The sequence below is a fragment of the Trachemys scripta genome, chromosome 1 (genome assembly GCF_013100865.1).
Source record: "Trachemys scripta elegans isolate TJP31775 chromosome 1, CAS_Tse_1.0, whole genome shotgun sequence".
Taxonomy (NCBI): Eukaryota; Metazoa; Chordata; order Testudines; family Emydidae; genus Trachemys; species Trachemys scripta.
In genome coordinates, this window is record NC_048298.1 from 194,756,960 (window position 1) to 194,778,238 (window position 21,279).

General features: G+C 43.6%; 1 protein-coding gene across 8 annotated transcripts in view; it reads right to left on the reverse strand.

Annotated features, from left to right (window-relative positions):
- Positions 1-21,279, reverse strand: part of KDM6A (lysine demethylase 6A) — a 306,138-nt gene that overhangs the window by 115,602 nt on the left and 169,257 nt on the right. For 7 of the 8 annotated variants that reach the window (XM_034753936.1, XM_034753925.1, XM_034753963.1 and 4 more), the window contains one exon: positions 7,878-7,998. The exons of the other annotated variant lie outside the window; for it this stretch is intronic. In XM_034753936.1, coding sequence (XP_034609827.1) covers positions 7,878-7,998 — 121 coding nt within the window. The remainder of the gene's footprint in view (positions 1-7,877; positions 7,999-21,279) is intronic. 8 annotated transcript variants of the gene reach the window in all.

Sequence of the window (21,279 nt, forward strand, 5' to 3'; positions counted from 1 at the left end):
ACAACACTCAAGTAGCACAAAGCATTTGAAATACCAGCAACAGAGTAGCTGAGTCCCCACTGCATTACAGCTCAAGCAGCAGCAGCATTTGGACTTCCAACCCACACCCCCAGCAAATCAAAACGCACCACCTAGCTGAAGCTAGAGATGTGTGCATGGGAACTGGGTAGGGACAACACTAAACTTATACTTTGAGCTAACACTGCAGAGAAGACAAGCCAAGAAATGTGAATTGCTGTATTAAATAATCTAGTATGAAGTTAAGGTCTATAGACTGAAAAAAATGGAGTGCTACTGATATTCATTAGCCTGAATTTTTAAAGATTTTGAATCACACTTATTTTTCTTTTTACTGTTTATTTTTCTTTTAAGAAATCAGCAGCACAGAATGTCAAACAAGCCAATTTTTAGTAATTTACTCCTTTGTAATTACAGGATACAGTGACTAGAATATTTTCTATATAATACTTCAGTTTTCCAAAGTAGCAAACTGATTAGGAGAAATGCATATATGCATTTATGCAAATATCCTTAATGCATGAGATTCAGTGATCCATAATAAAAAAAATGCTGTATGAACAACTCCAGCTGTTGATTCAATTACAGAGCTTCCTACCTTGTTAAGTAATTATGATTTATCAAAGAACATGTGTGGGTATAATCATACAGATAAATAAAACTTGTCAATTTGTGTAAGAGTTAAAGAGCACTTTAACTTGCAACCCTTATTTTCTGTTTACCTATAATTGTTTAAAAATAATCTTTTGACAGATTTTATCATGCTTGGGCTTCAGCCCACAAAATGCTTTTTTTCTCTTTAGACTGAGACAGCCACCTGAACAGTTAAAGATACAAGTACAAAGAAATGTTCATCTTTTTAAAAGTATTTTATACTTTTTTCAAATAGTTCCCAGAGGAATAGGATTACAGTGAAATATTTTGCATTAATGAGTTTAAATATTAACTAAGACTTTTCATTAGTAAATGTAATTGAACTATTTCAACCATTGTTGTTCCAATTAAAAATTGATTTAAGAACTTTAAACTTGACATATTTACAGCTCTTAATTAATGGTTTAACCATGTTTGAAAAATAAATGTGGTGAAACAAAGAAGGTGGATACAGACTGTAGTCATCTCTCACACAAAGTGGTTTTCCAACCTGCATGTAACTGGGCAGGAGTTCTGCTACACATTGCTCATTGGGCTCTGTAAGTCTCTTTTGTAGACAGCAAAACAACCAAATGAGGTTGTGTGGTTGATGTCTTCTAAAAATGGGTTATGAAAAATCCACCCACCTATGTCAGCTGCTCATAGCTTTCCTAAAGACAGAGTCCTACTCATCCTGAGAGAGAGTATTTTTCCAGTCTGATTATGATTAGGTCCAGATTAGGGCTGTCAAGCGATTAAAAAAAATTAATCACACTGTTAAACAAGAATAGAATATCATTTATTTAAATATTTTTGGGTGGTTTTCTACATTTTCAAACGTATTGATTTCAATTACACAGAATGCAAAGTGTACAGTGCTCACTTTATATTTATTTTTGATTACAAGTATTTGCACTGTAAAAAAACAGAAATAGTATTTTTCAATTCACCTAATACAAGTACCATGATGTGATCTCTATATCATGAAAGTTGAACTTACAAATGTAGAATTATGTCCAAAAAGAACTGCATTCAAAAATAAAACAATGTAAAATTTTAGAGCCTGCAAGTCCACTCAGTCCTACTTCTTGTTAAGCCAATCGCTTAGACAAACAAGTTTGTTTTCATTTGCAGGATATAGTACTTCCCGTTTCTCGTTTACCTCACCTGACAGTGAGAACAGGCGTTCTCATGGCACTGTTGTAGCCAGAATCACAAGATATTTACATGCCAGATGCACTAAAGACTAATATGTCCCTTCATGCTTCACCCACCATTCCAGGGGACATGCGTCCATGCTGATGACTGGTTCTGCTCAATAAGAATCCAAAGCAGTGCGGACCAAAGCATGTTCATTTTCATTATCTGAGTCAGATTCCACCAATAGAAGGTTGATTTTCTTTTTTTTCTTTTTTTTTTTTTTGGTGGTTCAGGTTCTGTAGTTTCCACATCAGAGTGTTGCTCTTTTAAGACTTCTGAAAGCATGATCTACGCCTCGTCCCTCTCAAGATTTTGGAAGGCATTTCAGATTCTTAAATCTTGGGTCAAGTGCTGTAGCTATCTTTAGAAATCTCACGTAGGTATCTTCTTTGCATTTTGTGAAATCTGCAGTGAAACTGTTCTTAAAATGAACATGTGCTGGGTCATCATCTGAGACTGCTATAACATTAAATATATGACATAATGCAGGTAAAACAGAGCAGGAGACATTGAATTCCTTGGGGGAGAATTGTGTCACAAATTTAATTAAGTCATTTTTTTTAACGAGTTTCATCAGCATGGAAGAAGCATGTCCTATGGAATGACGGTCGAAGCATGAAGGGGCATACGAATGTTTAGCTATCTGGCACATAAATACCTTGCAATGCTGGCAACAAAAGTGCCATACAAATGCCTGTTCTCACTTTCGAGTAACATTGTAAATAAGAAGAGGGCAGCATTATCTCCTGTAAATGTAAACAAACTTGTTTGTCTTAGCGATTAGCTGAACAAGAGGTAGGACTGAGTGGACTGGCAGGCGCTGAAGTTTTACATTGTTTTGTTTTTGAGTGCAGTTATGTAACAAAAAAAATCTACATTTGTAAGTTGCACTTTCACAACAAAGAGATTGCACTACAGAACTTGTATAAGGTGAATTGAAAAACACAATCTCTTATCATTTTTACAGTGCAAATATTTGCAATAAAAAATAATACACACTTTGATTTCAATTACAACACAGAATACAATATATATGAACAAGTAGAAAAACATCCAAAATATTTAATAAATTTCAATTGGTATTCTATTGTTTAACAGTGCAATTAAAACTGCGATTAATTTTTGAGTTAATCGTGTGAGTTATCTGCGATTAATCAACAGCCCTAGTCCAGATACTTTGTGTCAAGGTCTCCTTCATTCAGTGGCATTCCACTGTAACAGACTAGAAATGCCATAGCAGCTTCATATAAATTAAGAAATGGATGGTTTCACTGAATAAATGTAAAACTGAATATTACAATCAATATCGTATTCCTAGTGCTACACCTCTACCCCGATATAACACAAATTCGGAAATAACGCAGTAAAGCAGCGCTCGGGGGAGGGAGGGAGGAAGGGAGCTGCGTGCTCCAGCGGATCAAAGCAAGTTCGATATAGCGCAGTTTCACGTATAACAGTGAGATTTTTTGGCTCCCGAGGACAGCGTTATATCGGGATAGAGGTGTATTTGTTTTAGTGATTGGGAATAGGAGTCTGTTGGGGAGTCTGATAAGGTATGAAATGGTTTAGGATTGTGCAGTAAATATTACCTGGCTGATTCTGTTGAAGTGATCAGTAATAAAGTAATGACCTTTAAATAGTCACAGAATTTAAGGCCAAATCATCTACTCTGACTACTGTCTACCACAGACCACTAATGCATTCGTCATCATTATACTTCAGAATTAGCACCGCATTGTGATGAATAGGCAACTCATGCCTCTCAGATATTTCTGAAGACAACATTGCACCAGTTTTCACAAAGTTTGTCAGAGGAATATTTTCTTTACAACCACAAGGACTCGAAACATTTTTTAAAAATGTAAGCTTAAAGTCTAGAGCAACATTCAAAAAGTGCTGGATTCTGTGCCAAACTCTGGGGCCACAATATCAGAGTACAAAAGGTCCTAATTATAATTTGCCAGCCTGAACTCTAGCAATGTTAAGTCAATGTAAAAGTAATGATTTTAAAAAGCATTCTAAATAGGGTTGATTTCATGCTTTGTAAAGAGCACCACTCTAATAATTATAATCCTAAACCTTAAAATAGTAAAAAATGTATGTTTAAAACTGCTTACATAAAATATAGGTGATTTATGTTAATGTTCTAAAATTGTGTACAAATCATGGAAAACATTGACCTTTCCTCTTCGCCTCAAGACTCCTACTGACGATGACTCATCTCTTGGCATTAAAAGACCATTACTTTATTCTTAGCAATAACAAATAAACAAAAGTTTAAATACCATCAAAAGCTATTACAGTATTTCAGACTACATTAACCGTGCTATAATTTGTGGGGCCCCAAACAGCCAAAAGAGATCATAATATGGAGAGCTGCCTCCCCTTCCTGTCAAACAGGAAGACTAAACTGAACAATGAGTTGCTATGTCAGCACCCAGCCCCAGACAATTGTTCGTTCTTAAGGCCAGCTCTGTTAGTTCTGAACAATTATCTGAAGCTGGCTACATCCTATTACTCATAACTGTCTTTTAGTGTCCTGAATCTTTGTACCAAGGTCCTCACAATAAAAGTCAAATTAATTCCAATATTCCAAGATGTGGGTAACCCATCTGCCACTGTCCCTCTGGAAAGATGGAATGTTCATTACCCATGAAAACTTCCTACCCCTACCTCTTGGTTAAGACTCCTTGGGAGACTATCACCACCAGGGCCATTCCTAGGGGACTGCGGGGCTTGGCACATTAGAAACTTCGTGCCTATCTCCCGTGGTGTGCTCCCCCTGGCTCCGCCCCCACTCCACCCGTTCCCCCAAGGCTCCACCACCACCCTGCTTCTTCCCCACCTAGTTCTGTCCTCTCCCCCGAGCACGCTGTGCCCTCTCTCCTTTCCCTGCACCCCAGCGCCTCCTGACACCATGAAACATCTGATCCATGGAAGGCCCTGGGAGGGAGGGAGAGGTGCTGATTGGCGCCCCCCCCTCCCCCCCCGGTGGGCAGGAGGCACTGGGGGGGAAGGGGAGGTTCTGGTAGGGGGGCTCCTTGCCCCCTGCCTGCCGTTCGCCTCTTCACTTCGCTGGCCCGCCCGCCTCACCTCCTCACCTGTGGGGCCGCCCAGAGCGCGGGGCCCAGGGCGGTTGCCCTGATTCGCCATACCCAAGGGATGGCTCTGATCACCACTCTACTTTCTTCATCTTTCTTACTTTCATAGAATCATAGAATATCAGCGTTGGAAGGAACCTCAAGAGGTCATCTAGTCCAACCCCCTGCTCAAAGCAGGACCAATTCCAAACTAAATCATCCCAGCCAGGGCTTTGTCAAGCCGGGCCTTAAAAACCTCCGAGGAAGGAGACTCCACCACCTCCCTAGGTAAAAAAAAAATAAATGGAGATATCCTATGTCCTAGAATTGGAAGGGACCTTGAAAGGTCATTGAGTCCAACCCCCTGCCTTCACTAGCAGGACCAAGTACTGATTTTGCCCCAGATCCCTAAGAGGCCCCCTCAAGGATTGAACTCACAATCCTGGGTTTAGCAGGCCAATGCTCAAACCACTGAGCTATCCCTCCCCCAAAATTAATGGAGATCTCCCATCTCCTAGAACTGGAAGGGACCTTGAAAGGTCATTGAGTCCAGCCCCCTGCCTCCACTAGCAGGACCAAGAAACTTTGTGCTTTCCATTTAGGGATTTTTTTTCCTGACCTGTGCAGCCTCTAACCACAACTCTGTGTGAAACTGCAGAAGTTCTCTGAGTATGACCAGTTGGACTCACTGGTCACAAATCATTAGAAAGATTTGGTCCACAGAGAATCCCGATGGTCAGACATATTTTTGTTTAGCCAAATTACAATGGTTTAAAAATACTTAGTACAAATGCATTTTTTTAAGTCAAGATTTTTTTAAGCAACTATCTCCCAATGTTATAGTGGCGCTGTGAACACATGAAAAACTTGTCTCACTCCATTTGATATCTGAATGCAACACGTGATAGACCATAGCTCTAAGGAACCTCTGCCTCATTCCAGATATCTGAAGATTTATACAGAATGAGGCTAGGCTCCACTGAAATGAAGAAAATTATTAACAAGATTGCCAACTGTAAAACCAGGTCAACTGATTTTCCATCAGGATAACTTTGCCCAAGAAGTCTGCATTAACTTCTGAGTATGTTACAATGGAAAATGCTGAAGTAAATGAACCAGTCAGGAAACTACAGTTGTTATGTTCCCAAGTCTATTACACTATTAAAGTTTCACTTTTTAGGAACAGCAGCAAATACTAGAAAAAATGCAAAATATGAAGAAAAATAAGCAGATTTGCAATCAACATAGCAGTGTAACATCAGTTACTTATGTCACAAGTTTCAGAATCAGCTTTGTTACATATCAATTTTCCTTGTTACATCACAATTAAATTCAGTGACAGAACTATATCAGATGGCTCAATGGTAAGAGTTTAATATCCAGTTTCTATAAACAAACAGCTTTGTTTTTCTAAAAGTGAAATGCTCAAAATTTTCTCACTGTATAATTAAAGAAAAATTAATACTTCCTTGTAAATTAACTGTTACATTTTTTCTGTGCCCAAACCATTCCTTAAAAAAATCCCTCCAGTCCTCTCTTCTTTTTCTGGCCTACACTCAAAGGATCCAATGCCATGTGCATGCCACAAATACAAAGGAATAGGGCAAAATGGTACAGCATTCAAGCCTACTCATGATCTACCAAACCTCCAGCCTTTCCCAGTCCTGCTTTGTCACTTTATTTCTTACTTACAGACACACACACACCCCTTCTCCCTCTAATCAAAGTTACCCATTCTGCCTGAGGCTCATGAGCTGGGATTTCTTCTCCTGACAGGGAATGGAAAGCTAGTTGCAAATGTGTTCCTGGGTATTACAAAGGTTGAGGCAGAAGTACTCCTCTGATTAATGCTCTACTTCCCTCTTTGATGATGTGCTTCAGACAGATGCAAAATACAGATCTGAGGAAAAGTAAACTGGCAGAAAGTGGAAAGCAAAACAGTTCTACATTCCCAATGCCCAATATTTTTTCTTATTGGTTTTAGGCAAGTTGAGTTACAGAGTGCAGAATGAGATAAAAGAAGAACAGATATATGTATAGACTCAAGAGGGTTTAATATACAGAAATATAGCCTTAAAATTACATTTCACGTTCAAATATTTTCTGCCCTGCAATGTGGATTTCACTGTATAATATGAAGTTCCTATTAAAAAAAAAAATTCCTTCTTCCAGGACAGGTGAATTTAAGGTTACAGGTTTGTACTACAGAGTGAGAAAAGGAAGGACTGGAGAGAGCAAGAGCGAACAAAACAAATGATATGTAAGGAGAGAAATTACAGAAGGAAACCAAAGAATGGGGCAGGAGAGGGGACAGAAAAGGAAGGAAACAAAAGAAGATGCAGAAGTTGGGGGTGGGAAGGAGTATTCTACACTAAGAAACAGTTTCTAACTGATCAGACAGTGATTTCTTTCCCTAAGAGGTCATTCAGGCACTAGGAAGTGCAAGAGTAATCAGGATGTGTTGTCAGGTAGGAAAATTGTAACAAAATAAAAAGATGAAGGGGAGCTGATTTTATTTTGAATAAATGCTTCCTGACTGCACCAATTCCTAAACATTTTCTCTTTGTTTTCAATGGGGGAGACAAAGGAGGGAAAGATCTCTAGAACCTAAACTGCCAATGTTAGTCTCTCCTTTACCATCCTCTCCATCTCCCTTCTATATACTTTCCTTCCTCGTGCACTGACCCAAGAATTTGTACACTCAATTTAAACTGCTGGAATGCCAGTGCCTACCCACAGCTTTGTCAGGCTTTTCATTTGGCACTTAAACACTCTATTGTTACCCTCTCTGAGAGACTCTACAATTACTAAAATATTGTGTATAAGTATACTTCTACTTTCAAAATTACGATATTACTAATGTAAACGTATAGATTATTAGCAGTTTTAAAATGCAATTAAATTTGCAATAATTGCCAAACAGAATTTAAGAATTTTAAAACCTACCTTTAAACTAGACTCATAGTCTGTATTCACTTTGAACATAAGCCCAAGTCGCAAATGAATTTCCTTGGCTCGACAAAAGCTGGGATCAACATAAAGCACCTCCTGAAATGCTTTAATCGCCCTGGAAAAACAAACATTAAAAAATGGCAACATTTTATGCAATGTTACTTTATAATCAGTGCATGTTATTATTACATAGTAAAAAATTAAAAGCAGAAAACTGTTACGGGTAAACACATCAAGATCAATTTTATGTAGAAAGATGGTAACTTCACTTTTTTGTTGCATAGTTTTCAGTGTTTACTTCAAGTGTTAAAAAAAATCTGTACTTCTAACACCCTAGTGGACTACAGATCTAACTTAAAAGTTGAACTCTTTCCATTCCATAGGAGAAATTGCATGACATACTGTTTGTTTTTGATTAACATCCCAATTTTTTTCATTTCAGAAAAGTTGGACAAAATAAGAACAATTGGTAACAAATTATAACTTTTAAGAACAACAAGGGGTAGACGGTCTGCTCCACCTCTGCCTCTGCTCCTGGCTGGTTACAACTCCGTCTCTGGAGATATTTAAGAGTAGGTTAGATAAATGTCTATCAGGGATGGTCTAGACAGTATTTGGTCCTGCCATGCGGGCAGGGGACTGGACTCGATGACCTCTCGAGGTCCCTTCCAGTCCTAGAATCTATGAATCTATGAAACTACCTGGGAGCAGAAGCTGCTGGTGAGAGTAGGAAGACAGAACCAGCATTAGAAGTTCAGGAGTGATCACCCACCACTCTCACAGTGGCCTCAGGCATCTTCATTTACAGAACTCTGTCCCCCACTCCTCAAAACACACCCGACCAGCTACTCAGTTGCCTAAAGAGTCAACTGCTGCCCAAGTTCTCTCTCCAGCATCAACCCCCTCCCCTCCAGTTGCCCAAGCATGTTCCTATACTTTTGCCAATTCCATCCCCAGCTCAATACGTGGACAGTGTGGTAGCAGCAGGATCCTGTTTCTCTTTTCCATCCTTGCATGCTTTTGCTATTCCAGAAGTGAGAGGAGGGTCTGATTTTACTTCCTCATCCTTCCCACGCCTGCTCCCACTCATGTTGGAAGGCAAAAATCAGTTTGTAAGAAACATCACTTGAAGCTACACAAAATTTGGCAACTACAGTAACACAGACTCAGGATATCATTTCCTAGACTATTTTTATTCACAAGACCTGTCTACCTTAGAGAGATGGTAAACAGAAAAACTGCACACAAGCAACTCTACTTGCAAAACCTCTCTGCTAAGGCACTACTGGTTGCCTTTTACCCAAGAAGTAGCTCATTCTGATTCTTGGTTGCAGTGTTGTTGTAGCTGTGTTGGTCACAGGATATTAGAGAGACAAGATAAGTGAAGTCTTTTATTGAACCAACTTCTGTTGGTGAAAGAGGAAGCTTGAAAGCTTGAAGTTGGTCCAATAAAAGATATTACCTCTTCCACCTTGTCTTTCTGGCTCTTGGTGTCAGTCCTGCCCTTGGCACACTATAACCCTGTCTATACGAGGGAAACATGATGTTTTTTATCTAACTTGTTTAAAGATGTTTTACCAATATATTATCTAGCATATTAAGTAACTGGCCCATCGACTGTAACAAGGTTTTAGCTGGTAACTGTAAACATAAGAATCCCAGTTACTTTTCCTAGTCTAGACAGAGTCTGTAGGACCTTGTATCCTACCAGTACTCTCACCTGAGAAGTCCCTTAGCCGAAGTCATGATGAATAAGTTTCCTCACAACACTGGCAAAAATGTACTCTAATTCACACCAAGATACAGGTTCACACTATGCAGGCATTTTTACCACTGCCTCATTTAATCCTGCACTGGAGCTGCCTGACTGGGCACTGGAGATGAATCACCGTTCAACCTTCCTATGGAGTTAGCCATATTAAAGTAAATGAATTAAAACTGAAACATGTATTTCATTATAAACATTCCCCATATAGTGATACAATCTTTAATTACACATACTATTTTTTCCCCACAGGAACCTGCCTCATCCAGTGCACAAAATAGACTAACTCTAGGGATCAACCAGGGTTGTGTAGTGAAGGAAGCTGTCTTCTGTAGAATCCCTGCCTCATTTGTTGCAGGAGCTGGGAAGTGTGTAGTAAATAAGACAGGTGATTGCAGGAAGAGAGAAGACAATCTCATGGTTAAGACAGCTGAATGCCACCCTGAAGAACTGGATTCTAACTCTGCCTCCGCTATACATATCCCACGTGATATTAAGCAAGTCACTTAAGCCAAACTTTTCACAGGTAGTCACTAATTGTGTGTTCCTCATTTTCTGGGTGGTCGACTTGAGTTTCTGGGGTCCAATTTGCAGAAGTGCTGAGTGCTCATAGCTGCAACTGAAAACAATGGGATCTGTGCTTTGAATATATGAAGTGGGACAGAATGCTAACTTTGAAAAAATCAAGTCAATGTGTCTTAAATTGGGCACCTAAAACGAGTGGATACATTTGCACTTAAACTCTGTGTCAGTTCCCCATTTCTAAAATGCAGATAAATCCCATCTCTTCTCACAAGGGTGGTGTTACCATAAATTCATTTCTGTCTATGAAGCACTCAGATACTGTAAAAAACGGTTACCTTTTTGTAACTGTTGTTCTTCGAGATGTGTTGCTCATATCTATTCTAGTTAGGTGTGTGTGTGCACGGATGTCGGAAACTTTTACCCTAACAGCTACCCGTCGGACCGGCTGGGGACCCCCCTGGAGTGGTGCCGAAATGGCAATCAATACAAGCCCCTGCCGGCCCGATCCCCATTCAGTTCCTTCTTGCCGGCTACTCCGACAGAGGGGAAGGGGGTGGGGGGGATGGAATAGATATGAGCAACACATCTCGAAGAACAACAGTTACAAAAAGGTAAGTAACCATTTTTTCTTCCAGTGATTGCTCATATCAATTCCAGTTAGGTGACTCCAAGCCTTACTTTGGAGGTGGGTCAGAGTCAAGGAACCGCAGATTGAAGGATCGCTCTGTCAAAGGCTGCATCATCCCGAGAATGCTGGACGATGGCATAGTGGGACGTGACGGTATGAACCGAGGCCCAAGTGGCAGCCCTGCAGATTTCCTGAAGAGGAATGTGTGCCAGAAAGGCAGCTGACAACGCCTGAGATCTCGTGGAGTGAGCCGTAACAGCAGGCGGAGGGACGTTTGCCAGGTTATAGCAAGCACGAATGCACCCGGTGATCCACGAAGATATTCATTGAGAGGAAACCGGGGTGCCTTTCATCCACTCTGCAATGGTGACAAACAACTGGGTTGTTTTACGAAAGGGCTTTGTCCGGTCTATATAGAAGGCGAGTGCCCTTCTAACGTCGAGAGAATGGAGGCATTGTTCATGTAGGTCAGCATGCGGTTTCGGGTAGAAAACCGGTAGAAAGATATCCTGGCTCACGTGGAAGCAGGACACCACTTTTGGTAGGAAGGCTGGGTGAAGTCTTAGTTGGACTTTATCTTTATGAAAGATGGTATAGGGCAGCTCACAGGTGAGAGGGCGTAGTTCGGAGACCCGTTGAGTGGAAGTGATGGCCACTAGGAAGGCGACCTTCCAGGAGCAATAGAGAAGAGAACAGGTGGCTAGTGGCTCGAAAGGAGGGCCCATAAGGCAGGAGAGGACCAAGTTGAGGTCCCATGCAGGCACGGGTGGCTTCGTTGGAGGATGGATTTTCTCTAGGCCTTTGAGAAAAAGCCGCATGACCGGGTGTGCAAACACCGAACGCCCCGCTGTGCCTGGGTGGAACGCAGAAATGGCCGCAAGGTGGACCTTAAGGGATCCAAAGGCTAGGTGCTGGTCCTTTAAGGACATCAGGTAGTCCAAAATGCACAAAATGGAAGCCTGAAGCGGGGGCACCTGCCTCTGAGCGTACCAGCTGGAAAACCTCTTCCACTTAGCCTCGTAGGTAAGCCTAGTCGACGGCTTGCGACTTTCCGGAAGCACCTGCCTTACCGAGTCCGAACAGGCGCGTTCAGCCTGGTTCAGCCATGGATCCTCCAGGCTGTGAGGTGGAGCGACTGAAGGTCCGGGTGTAGGAGATGACCGTGGTTCTGCGATATGAAGTCGGGGTCGAGGGGAAGACGTAGGGGAGCCTGAATTGACAGGTCCAGCAGAGTCGGGTACCAACACTGACGTGGCCAGGCAGGGGCTACCAGTATGACATCTGCCTTGTCCTGGCGGATCTTGAGGAGCACCTTGTGAACCAGCAGAAATGGTGGAAAGGTATACAGCAACTGGCCCGACCAGGTGATCTGAAAGGCGTCCGCTAAAGAGCCCAGGCTGTGACTCCGGACGGAGCAGAAAACTGGACACTTTCTGTTGGTCCATGAAGTGAACAAGTCGATTCAGGGAAACCCCCAGGTGCGGAAAATGGAATAGATGATATCTGGGCGTATGGACCATTCGTGAGTCAGAAAACGCCTGCTCAAAGTATCCGCCAGGACGTTCTGGACACCCGGCAGGTACGAGGCCTGAAGGTTGATGGAGTGGGCTAAGCAGAAGTCCCACAGAAAGAGGGCTTCTTGGCAGAGCGGCGATGACCGGGCTCCACCTTGCTTGTTCAGGTAGAACATGGCCGTGGTGTTGTCCGTTAGGACTGCTACGCAGTGGCCCCGCAAGTGGGGAAGAAAGGCTTGGCAGGCGAGGCGGATTGCCCTGAGCTCTCTGATGTTGATGTGTACCGACAGTTTGCTCTCATGCCATAAGCCCTGAGTTGTCAGGGTGCAGAGATGGGCTCCCTATCCCAGGGCACACGTGTCTGTAACCAGAGTCAGAGTGGATTGGGGGGGATGAAACAGGACTCCGGCACCCACCATCTGAGGGTCCAGCCACCACTGCAGGGAGTCGAGTGTGCACTTTGGGACTGTGAGGACCATGTCTAGGCTGTCACGTCCCGGTCGATAGGCAAATGCCAACCACGCCTGAAGCGGTCTGAGCCTCAGCCTGGTGTTTTGCACTACGTATGTGCAGGACGCCATGTGACCCAGCAGTCTGAGGCAGTGCCTTGCTGTGGTGGTCAGAAACTTGCAGAGGCTGGTAATTATGCCTGCTATAGCCAGGCGCCGGGCTTCTGGCTTGGTTTGCGTCCACGATTGCTCCTATAAACTCTATTGTTTGAGTAAGGGCGAGGACGAACTTGCTGAGGTTTACTATGATGCCCAAGGGAGTGAACGTGTCCATGAGTAGGCGTACGTGCGACTGCACGTGATGATGAGACTGATCCCGTATAAGCCAGTCATCTAGGTACGGGAAGACGTGTACGTGGTGTCGGCGGAGAAAAAGGAGCCACAACCGCCATGCACTTGGTAAAGACATGGGGGGTTGTGCACAAACCAAATGTGCGTCTTACCCACCACGAAACGGAGGAAACATCTGTGGGGCGGGATAACAGAAACGTGAAAGTACGCATCTTTCATATCAAGGGCGGCATACCAGTCTCCCGGGTCCAGTGAAGGGATAATAGTGGCTAGGGAGACCATATGGAACTTCAGGTTGACGATGTACTTGTTGAGCTCCCTGAGGTCCAGAATAGGTCTTAGGCCTCCCTTTTCCTTGGGTACAAGGAAGGAGCGGAAGTAGAAACCCTTGCCCCTGAACTCCTGAGGAACTTCCTCTGCTGCCCCTAGGGCGAGGAGGGATTGAACCTCCTGGATGAGGAGTTGCTTGTGAGAAGGGTCCCTGAAGAGGGATGGGAAGGGGGGGTGGGAGGGCGGGTTGGAATGGAACTGGATAGAATATCCCGTTTGCACCATGCGGTGGACCCAACGGTCCGAGGTAATATAGGACCAGGCATGGTAGAAACGGGATAGATGATTTAGAAAGGGATAACTGTCCTGGGTGAGAACTGGTAGTCCGTCCTCTGGCGCACCTTCAAAATGGGCGCTTAGGGCCTGGGGGTGGCTTAGACTGTCCTTGGCCTTATCCAGGGGAAGGACAAGACTGTCTATGTCGAGAATATCTACCTCTGCGACGAGACGGATCCTGCCTCGGTCTCGGAGGGAAAGGGCGTTGCTGGGTGGTCTATGGCCTAAAGGGCTTCCTCTGGGTAACCGGGGTGTGCATACCTAAGGACTTAATGGTATTTGATCCGCAAACAAGCCCTGGCCATCAAAAGGGAGGTCCTGGATGGTATGCTGAACCTCAGGCAGGAGGCCGGAGGACTGGAGCCAGGCATTCCACCGCATAGCGATTCCCGACGCCAGGGTGCGCGCAGCCATGTCCGCAACATCGAGGAAACCCTGGAGGGAAGTCCTAGCAACCAGCTTACCCTCCTCAGCAATAGCCCCCAGTTCCATACAAGCTTCTGCTGGGAGATGGTCTTGGAACTTAAGGACTGCAGACCAAGAATTAAAATTGTACCTATTGAGGATCGCCAGCTGGTTAGCGATCCACAGCAAGAGACCCCCAGTAGAATAAACCTTTCTCCCAAAAAGCTCCAGGCGTTTTGCGTCCTTTGATTTGGGAGCAGGCCCTTGCTGGCCCTGTCTCTCCCTGGCATTTACCGCATCTACCACAAGCGAACATGGGGCAGGGTGGGTAAAAAGATATTCATAACCCCTAGTGGGAACAAAGTATTTTTGTTCCACCCCCTTAGCTGTGAGGTGAATGGATGCCGGGGTTTGCCAGAGGGTCTTTGCATTGTTCTGTATGGTTTTGTTCATGGGAAGGGCCACCCTGGAGGGCCCCTCTGGGCCGAGAATGTCCACCATGGGGTCCTCATCCTCCACAACCCCCTCAATTTGGAGGTTCATATTGAGGGCCACGCACCTCAACAATTCCTGGCGGACCCTAAAGTCCATAGGGGGAGGTCCAGACATGGACATGCCAGCCACATTCTCGTCAGGGGAGGACGAGGATGACTCCGCTGGGAGGACAGGTGCAGATGTAACATCCTGATCAGACATGGGTGGCTCCTCCTGGGGAGCTGGAGTAGCCTCTATTGCAGGCGCTGGTTCCACAGTTTCATCTGTGTCAGGAGGAGGACGGCTAAGGGTTGCCTCAGGAGGCCTGGCACTCAAGCGAGACAGTGGCCGGGCAACCGGGGGAGCGCCCTGGACTTGATGGTATGCCCAGGGTGTCCAAAATTGCCACTGGGGTTGCCAGTGGGCTGGTGGAACTTGTCCAATGCTCCCTGGGTGAGAGTGAGGGATGTCCAAAACCCTTGATGCTCTCTCCGGCCTGCCAGAAGTGAATCGGGACCGAGATGGCCAAGGGGGGGCGATGCAGGAGTGGATCAACGCAGGCACAGAATCTTTTGGCAGATGCAGGTCACGCAGTGATTGGCGCAGCGAGGCTGATCATGACCGCGGCCGGTGCCGCGATATTGAGCGGTGCCAAGCTGGCGAGCGGTGCCGTGACGTGGAGCGGTGCCAAGCTGGCGAGCGGTGCTGCAATGTTGAGCAGTGCTGCGACCGGGAGTGGTGTCGAGCCGGAGAGCGGTGCTGCCGTGGCGATCGCTGACCTGGGGATCGGGAACCCGCAGCTCATCGGTCCAAGTGGTGCCACGAGGTCACAGATTGAGACCTGGACCTCAAGCGGGACCAAGTATGCGCAGTCGAAAATGACCTCGAGGGTGAACGGCTTTGAGGTTCGAGACCACAGGACCAGTGCTGTGAGTCAGACCGAGACCAGGGACGGTGCCGGGACTCAGAACGGTGCTGGGACTCGAGTGGGACTGAAATGCTGGTCTGTGGGCTGACAGCTGGAACATCGCTTGCTTGCCCTTGGATGGCATTGGCACCCGAACTGGAGCTGGTGCTGGGGCCGGAGGCACTGGAGCCGTCATCTCTATGAGACCCCTCGCCGCCTCGAAGGTGTCCGGGGTGGAAGATAGAACCATCTCTTCTACTTACAGCGTCCCGTGTGGAGGGATGGTCTGAAGAGATCAAGGCATGGTGACCTGATCAGAGGTCAGTCCAGGGTCTTGCACCGTCGGGCCCGTGGCAACTGTCTCGAGCCTACGAGAGGGTCCTCCCACCACTTGCTTCTTGGCAGCAACCGGGGAATGGGAATGGTGCTGAGGTGGGCGTTTTTGGGGTCCGGGAGATCGCCGGTCCCGAGATGAGCGTGGGATCTTCTGCAGTGCCGGTACCGCCGGAGAGGTGCTCCGCACCGAGGCGCTCGGGCCCGTGTCTTGAGAGGGCCACAGGGCCAACTCCATGAGGAGTTGCCTAAGACGGAACTCCCTCTCTTTACGCGTTCAGGGTTTGAACGCTTTCGAAATTTTGCACTTGTCTGCTTGATGGCCCTCCCCCCAGACACCTGAGACAGGAATCGTGGGGGTCGCCATAGGCATGGGCCTGCTGCAAGACTTGCAAGGCTTGAAGCTCTGAGATGGCATGCCCCAGGGCCCCACAGGTCAGTCATTGACAAGACCGCCCTCTAACAGCTAAACTACACTTAATACTATAGAAAAACAATTAACACTTATTAACTACTAACTATTTACAATGAAGATAAGAGAATGTTAGGGATAAGTGGAACACTTGAAAAGACAAGAGACCACTGTTCCAACAGCCATCACAGGCAGTAAGAAAGAACTGAAGGGGGGTCGGGCCAGCAGCGGCTTATATAGATTGCCATTTCGGCGCCACTACAGGGGGCTCCCCAGCCGGCCCGACGGGTAATTGCTAGGGTAAAAGTTTCCGACATCCGTGCACGCGGCGTGCGCACACACCTAACTGGAATTGATATGAGCAATCACTCAAAGAAGAATGATGAGTACCATGGAAAAGCCCGTAAGAAAAAAATATACTATTTTTTTGTTCAGAGCAGGATTTGACTACTGTGCAGTAAAATAAGGTCTGGGCCCACACACTGAACAAGGAGGAGTAAAAAAATATTGTTCTGTGCACTGTATGAGGCAGGCGTCCTGTGGAAAAAACAGTATGCAATCAGGTAATTAAAGATCACACTCATAATGCATGAGTGTAAGGAGGCCAAATTAAGGTTGCACAGGCAACCGTAATACTGGCATTTCCTAACTTCTGAATGTTTGACTTTGCAACCTAAATAAAGTTCTTTTAACAGTGTGTGTTTGGCCATGTGCACTTTTTAAAAAAAACCCTAGAAAATTAAATTGAAAAAATATTGAATGCAAGGGAGACAGGCTCCCTGCTCTCAGTTCCAGCACCCTGCACTATCCCAACTTGGAGAAGCCATCATCGAAGTCCAACTTCATCCCAGTAGCCCTGGGCTGGAAGGAGCATGCTCACGAGGCTCTGTGGGAATGATGCATGTGCAGTTCTGTCATACACAGGAGCTGCGAGGAATGGAGGATGCTCAACTGCTCTGTGGGGATGGCTCATGCACAGGGTGGTCACATGAAGAAGGCTGAGAATGGCTCGAATATGTCACGTGCCCATAGAATCTTCAGAGATTTTAGCTGTTACAATCGAAGAAGTCTCCACTGAGCAGGTGCAAACCAGGGTTTTTCAAAGCCTTATAGTTTGGTCAAGTAGGGGTGGATTTCCACAGGAACAGCCAAAGGCACTTTCCTGACACAAAGGGCACCCTATGCCAAATTTCAAGTCCCTGCTCTAAAACATGGGCATGCTGGAGTTTTTCAAAGAAAGGGTTACAAGAATTTTTCAGCATTGCAAAACATATTTTCCTCTGGCCTCACATTTGGAAACAGTTGATCATTTTGGCTGAATTTTGAAGGGGTTGCGGGATCCTGAAGCAGACACCCCAACATTTAAAGTTTAACAAAGTTATAAGCAACTAAAACCAGGGTCTTATAATGGGAAGTGTTGTGCAACCTTCACAGGCAGTAATACTAACCCTGCCTATTACTGCTCACTCTATTCTTAGAGCTAGAAGAGAAACACATCACTACATAGTATTAAAGTAAATCTACTTGGTTATTCCCTTGAAGTCATAAGAAAATACTGCTTTTTATTCCTGGTTTATAAGTATGTTTGTCAGAATTGCTCTTAAACAGCTGTCTTACTCCAGTAAGGAACGCTGGTTAAAATATTTGTTTTTAAAAAATAAATCAAACACTAGTAATGCTGCCAGTTAGACCCAACAACTTTGGGAACATCAGAACACCAAGATGAAATACAGATACAGTTCAATTCAACTAGATGCCTATGGAATTTGTTATTTCTCCTCTGTTTTACTTATCGAGTTACAAATTTTAATATGATGCACAGGGCTTTAAGAGCTATTGAAGTCAATGAGAGTCATGAAGCTAACTCCCTATTCACTTACTTGACAATATACTATCCAAAGTATACATTTATTACATGGATTAGTCTACTGCAGTGCTTTAGTTTATATAGACTTTTAGATTCCTGTAAACAAAGCATTAGCAGTAAAAGGGAACTCTCTCCAACCCAATGAAGTATTCACCAAAATAAATACAGTACTGTAAACCAAAGGTTAGGTTGGTAAAATGATTCTTCAGAGATGATCACAAATAACTGGACGTTATGTAAGATGGTGTAAAGCCTTGTTAGAAATGTATTTTTATAACATTAAGTATAGAGTAAAAGGGATATGCCCAATTTAAATTAAGAGGAAGATGTGCTAAAGCTCACTGTCCGCACTGTACCAAATGGTTTAGCATTATACACAGCTTTTTATGTTATAATTTATTTTAAATTATTGTTCCAAATCTAAATTAAGAATGGGTTGTGTGTGTGTCACACTGTTCTATGAATATCAAAGAGATACATATACCTATATCCTGTCATAATGGATTTTCAACAATGTCTTTCCTCATCCCAAAATTTATTTATAGCATGAATATTTTTAATTATCATAGCTAGGGTACTAGGATCAGCTATAGCTTAGACTGCCAAATAGTTCCCCTTTCAAAAGCCTCCGGCCGTGGCTACACTCTCACTCCAAAGCGCTGCCATGGGAGTGCTCCCGCAGCAGCGCTTTGAAGTGAGAGTGTGGTCGCGTGCCAGCGCAGGGAGAGAGCTCTCCCAGTGCTGCAGGTACTTCACCTCCACGAGGGGATTAGCTTACAGCGCTGGGAACGCGGCTCCCAGCGCTGGGGCACTGTTTACACTGGCGCGTTACAGCACTGTAACTTGCTGCGCTCAGGGGGGTGTTTTTTCACACCCCCGAGCGAGAAAGTTGCAGCGCTGTAAAGCGCCAGTATAGCCATAGCCTCCCTTGCCACCAACACCGCCACCACCACATTTTTAGACAGTTAAGGATTTTTTGAGGCTAAAAGTAAAAAAAGATACAATTCTCTTTTGCTCAAATATAGTGCTGAAAGAACTGATTGAAAGATTTGGACTTTCTGCCTAAGTGAGAAGATGTATTATTTTGAAGTGCCTTTTAATATTTCAGTGGAAAGTAATTTTGATTTAGCAATTAAAGGGTCTTTAGGGAAAAAATGTGCTTCACTCATTTGAAATAAGCTTTGTTCTTTATAGGTACTGGTACAGTTAAAAACAATCTGTCAGTTAACTAAAAGGCAAAATGTGATCCACATGTGGGCATGGATATATATTTTTAAAAATAACAACGTTTAGTTAAGGTTTTCAAATTGAATGAGGCAGGGGTTCATAGGAGAATGCCTCATATAATGCGGTGTTAAGTTGTAACTCTCTGCTGCATTCAGTGCACAACAGTTCATTTAGCATGCATAGAATTGTGTGGTAAACTTTATAAGCCCTGGACACAAAGGTTTGTGCCTACCGCACTAATTAAAGAATGCAAGGTGAACACACATGAGGAAGGTGGCCCTTGACATAGTATACAGCTAATGTAGATTGGACAATAGTGGAGTTTAGTGAAAGTGTGCCCAATTATGGAATTTTTTTTCTCTTAAAATGCAAATCCATTAAAAACTAAAAGTTCAGAATGCTTATGTAAACACACAAAAGCTAGGAAATTCCTGGGACAATGTTGCACATTCAACTTCAGTTCTAGCCCCTTGATGCTAATATTACAACATGGACTATGACCATATGCAAATATCTCAAATATAAATGCCCAGACAAAACCCGACATTATGCTTATAGTAAAAAGTACATATCGGTAACGTCAGTTAAAAATATTACAGGAATGTTGTAATTATCTCCAAAACAAGCTTTACAAACCCAGAAATTCAGACTTCAAGATTTCTTTTTATCCTCATCATTTGAAGTATGGCCCCATGTCTTATTTAATTCAGATCTTCCAAGGCTTGCACTAAATATGAAATTAATTTCTTCATGGGCTTTTCTATGGAAGCCCATCAATATAGTATCTGAGCCTCTCAAACATCAATTTATCTTCACTATTCCTCTGAGATAGAGTATTATCACTTTACAGACAGGGAAGTGAACCACAGGCAGATTTAAGGCAGAAATTTGCAGCATTCTCCACTAATGATTGCACCACAAACTTGACATATCTAGTTTTAAAGAGTATTAGCATTTTTATAGCACTTTTAAATGGCTGTGCAGGTCTTTGAACATATAATTAACCCTCAAAATATCTGAGGGTAGATGGGTAAATATTATCCCTATTTTACAGATAGGGAAACAGACAGAAAGGCTATGACATGGCTAAGGCCACATGGTGAATCAGTGACAGAACAAGAGATTAGAACCTGTGATTGCTTAACTCCCAATCCTGTGCTCATTGCTCCAGACCACGCTGCCTTACTATCAGTGTAGCTGAACATTCACAACTTACATTGACTTGAACTGCTGTTGTGGAGGCTCAACTTTTGAAAACCATGCCCAAAATGTCGTAAATTGGAACACATAAAATGAGGGACAAAAATAAAATTAGTAACTACCTGCAAATTTAAACAAACTTAAAAAATTAATTCATTTTCCGAAATTTTCCTATATTCAAATATTTTAAGTAATTCTGCTTTGAGAACTAACTAAAATGGCTTTATTGGGTCCAATTTTTATTCGCTCAATGATTTTGTATCAAATATGCCGAGTTTACCAATAAAATGTTTTCCTACATATAAACTCAACCTGGAACTAGAACCAAGCTGCATTCTTTCCATTCCATGTATCAAGCATAAAAAAGATTCTGCAGACCAAATTAGACCCTTGTCTTCAATGGGTTTGCAAAGGGGAAACTAATTCGAATTTAGTAAACTTAGACATCAGATTTTATTGATATACAAAGATTAGAATCCAACTCACTCATTCATAGCTGTGTTGGCTCTCTAGGACTAACAGAAATTGAAAAACATAATACATTTAACAAGTGTTACTGAAATATTACTCAAAATGCTTTTAAAATAGGGGATCCATAAATACTATGCTACATTTGAAATTAACACATATAGCTGACTAATGTATATAACAGGGATCGGCAACCTTTTGCAGGCGGCCTGCCGGTTTGTTTACCTGCCACATCCGCAGGTTCGGTTGATTGCCTCTCCCACTG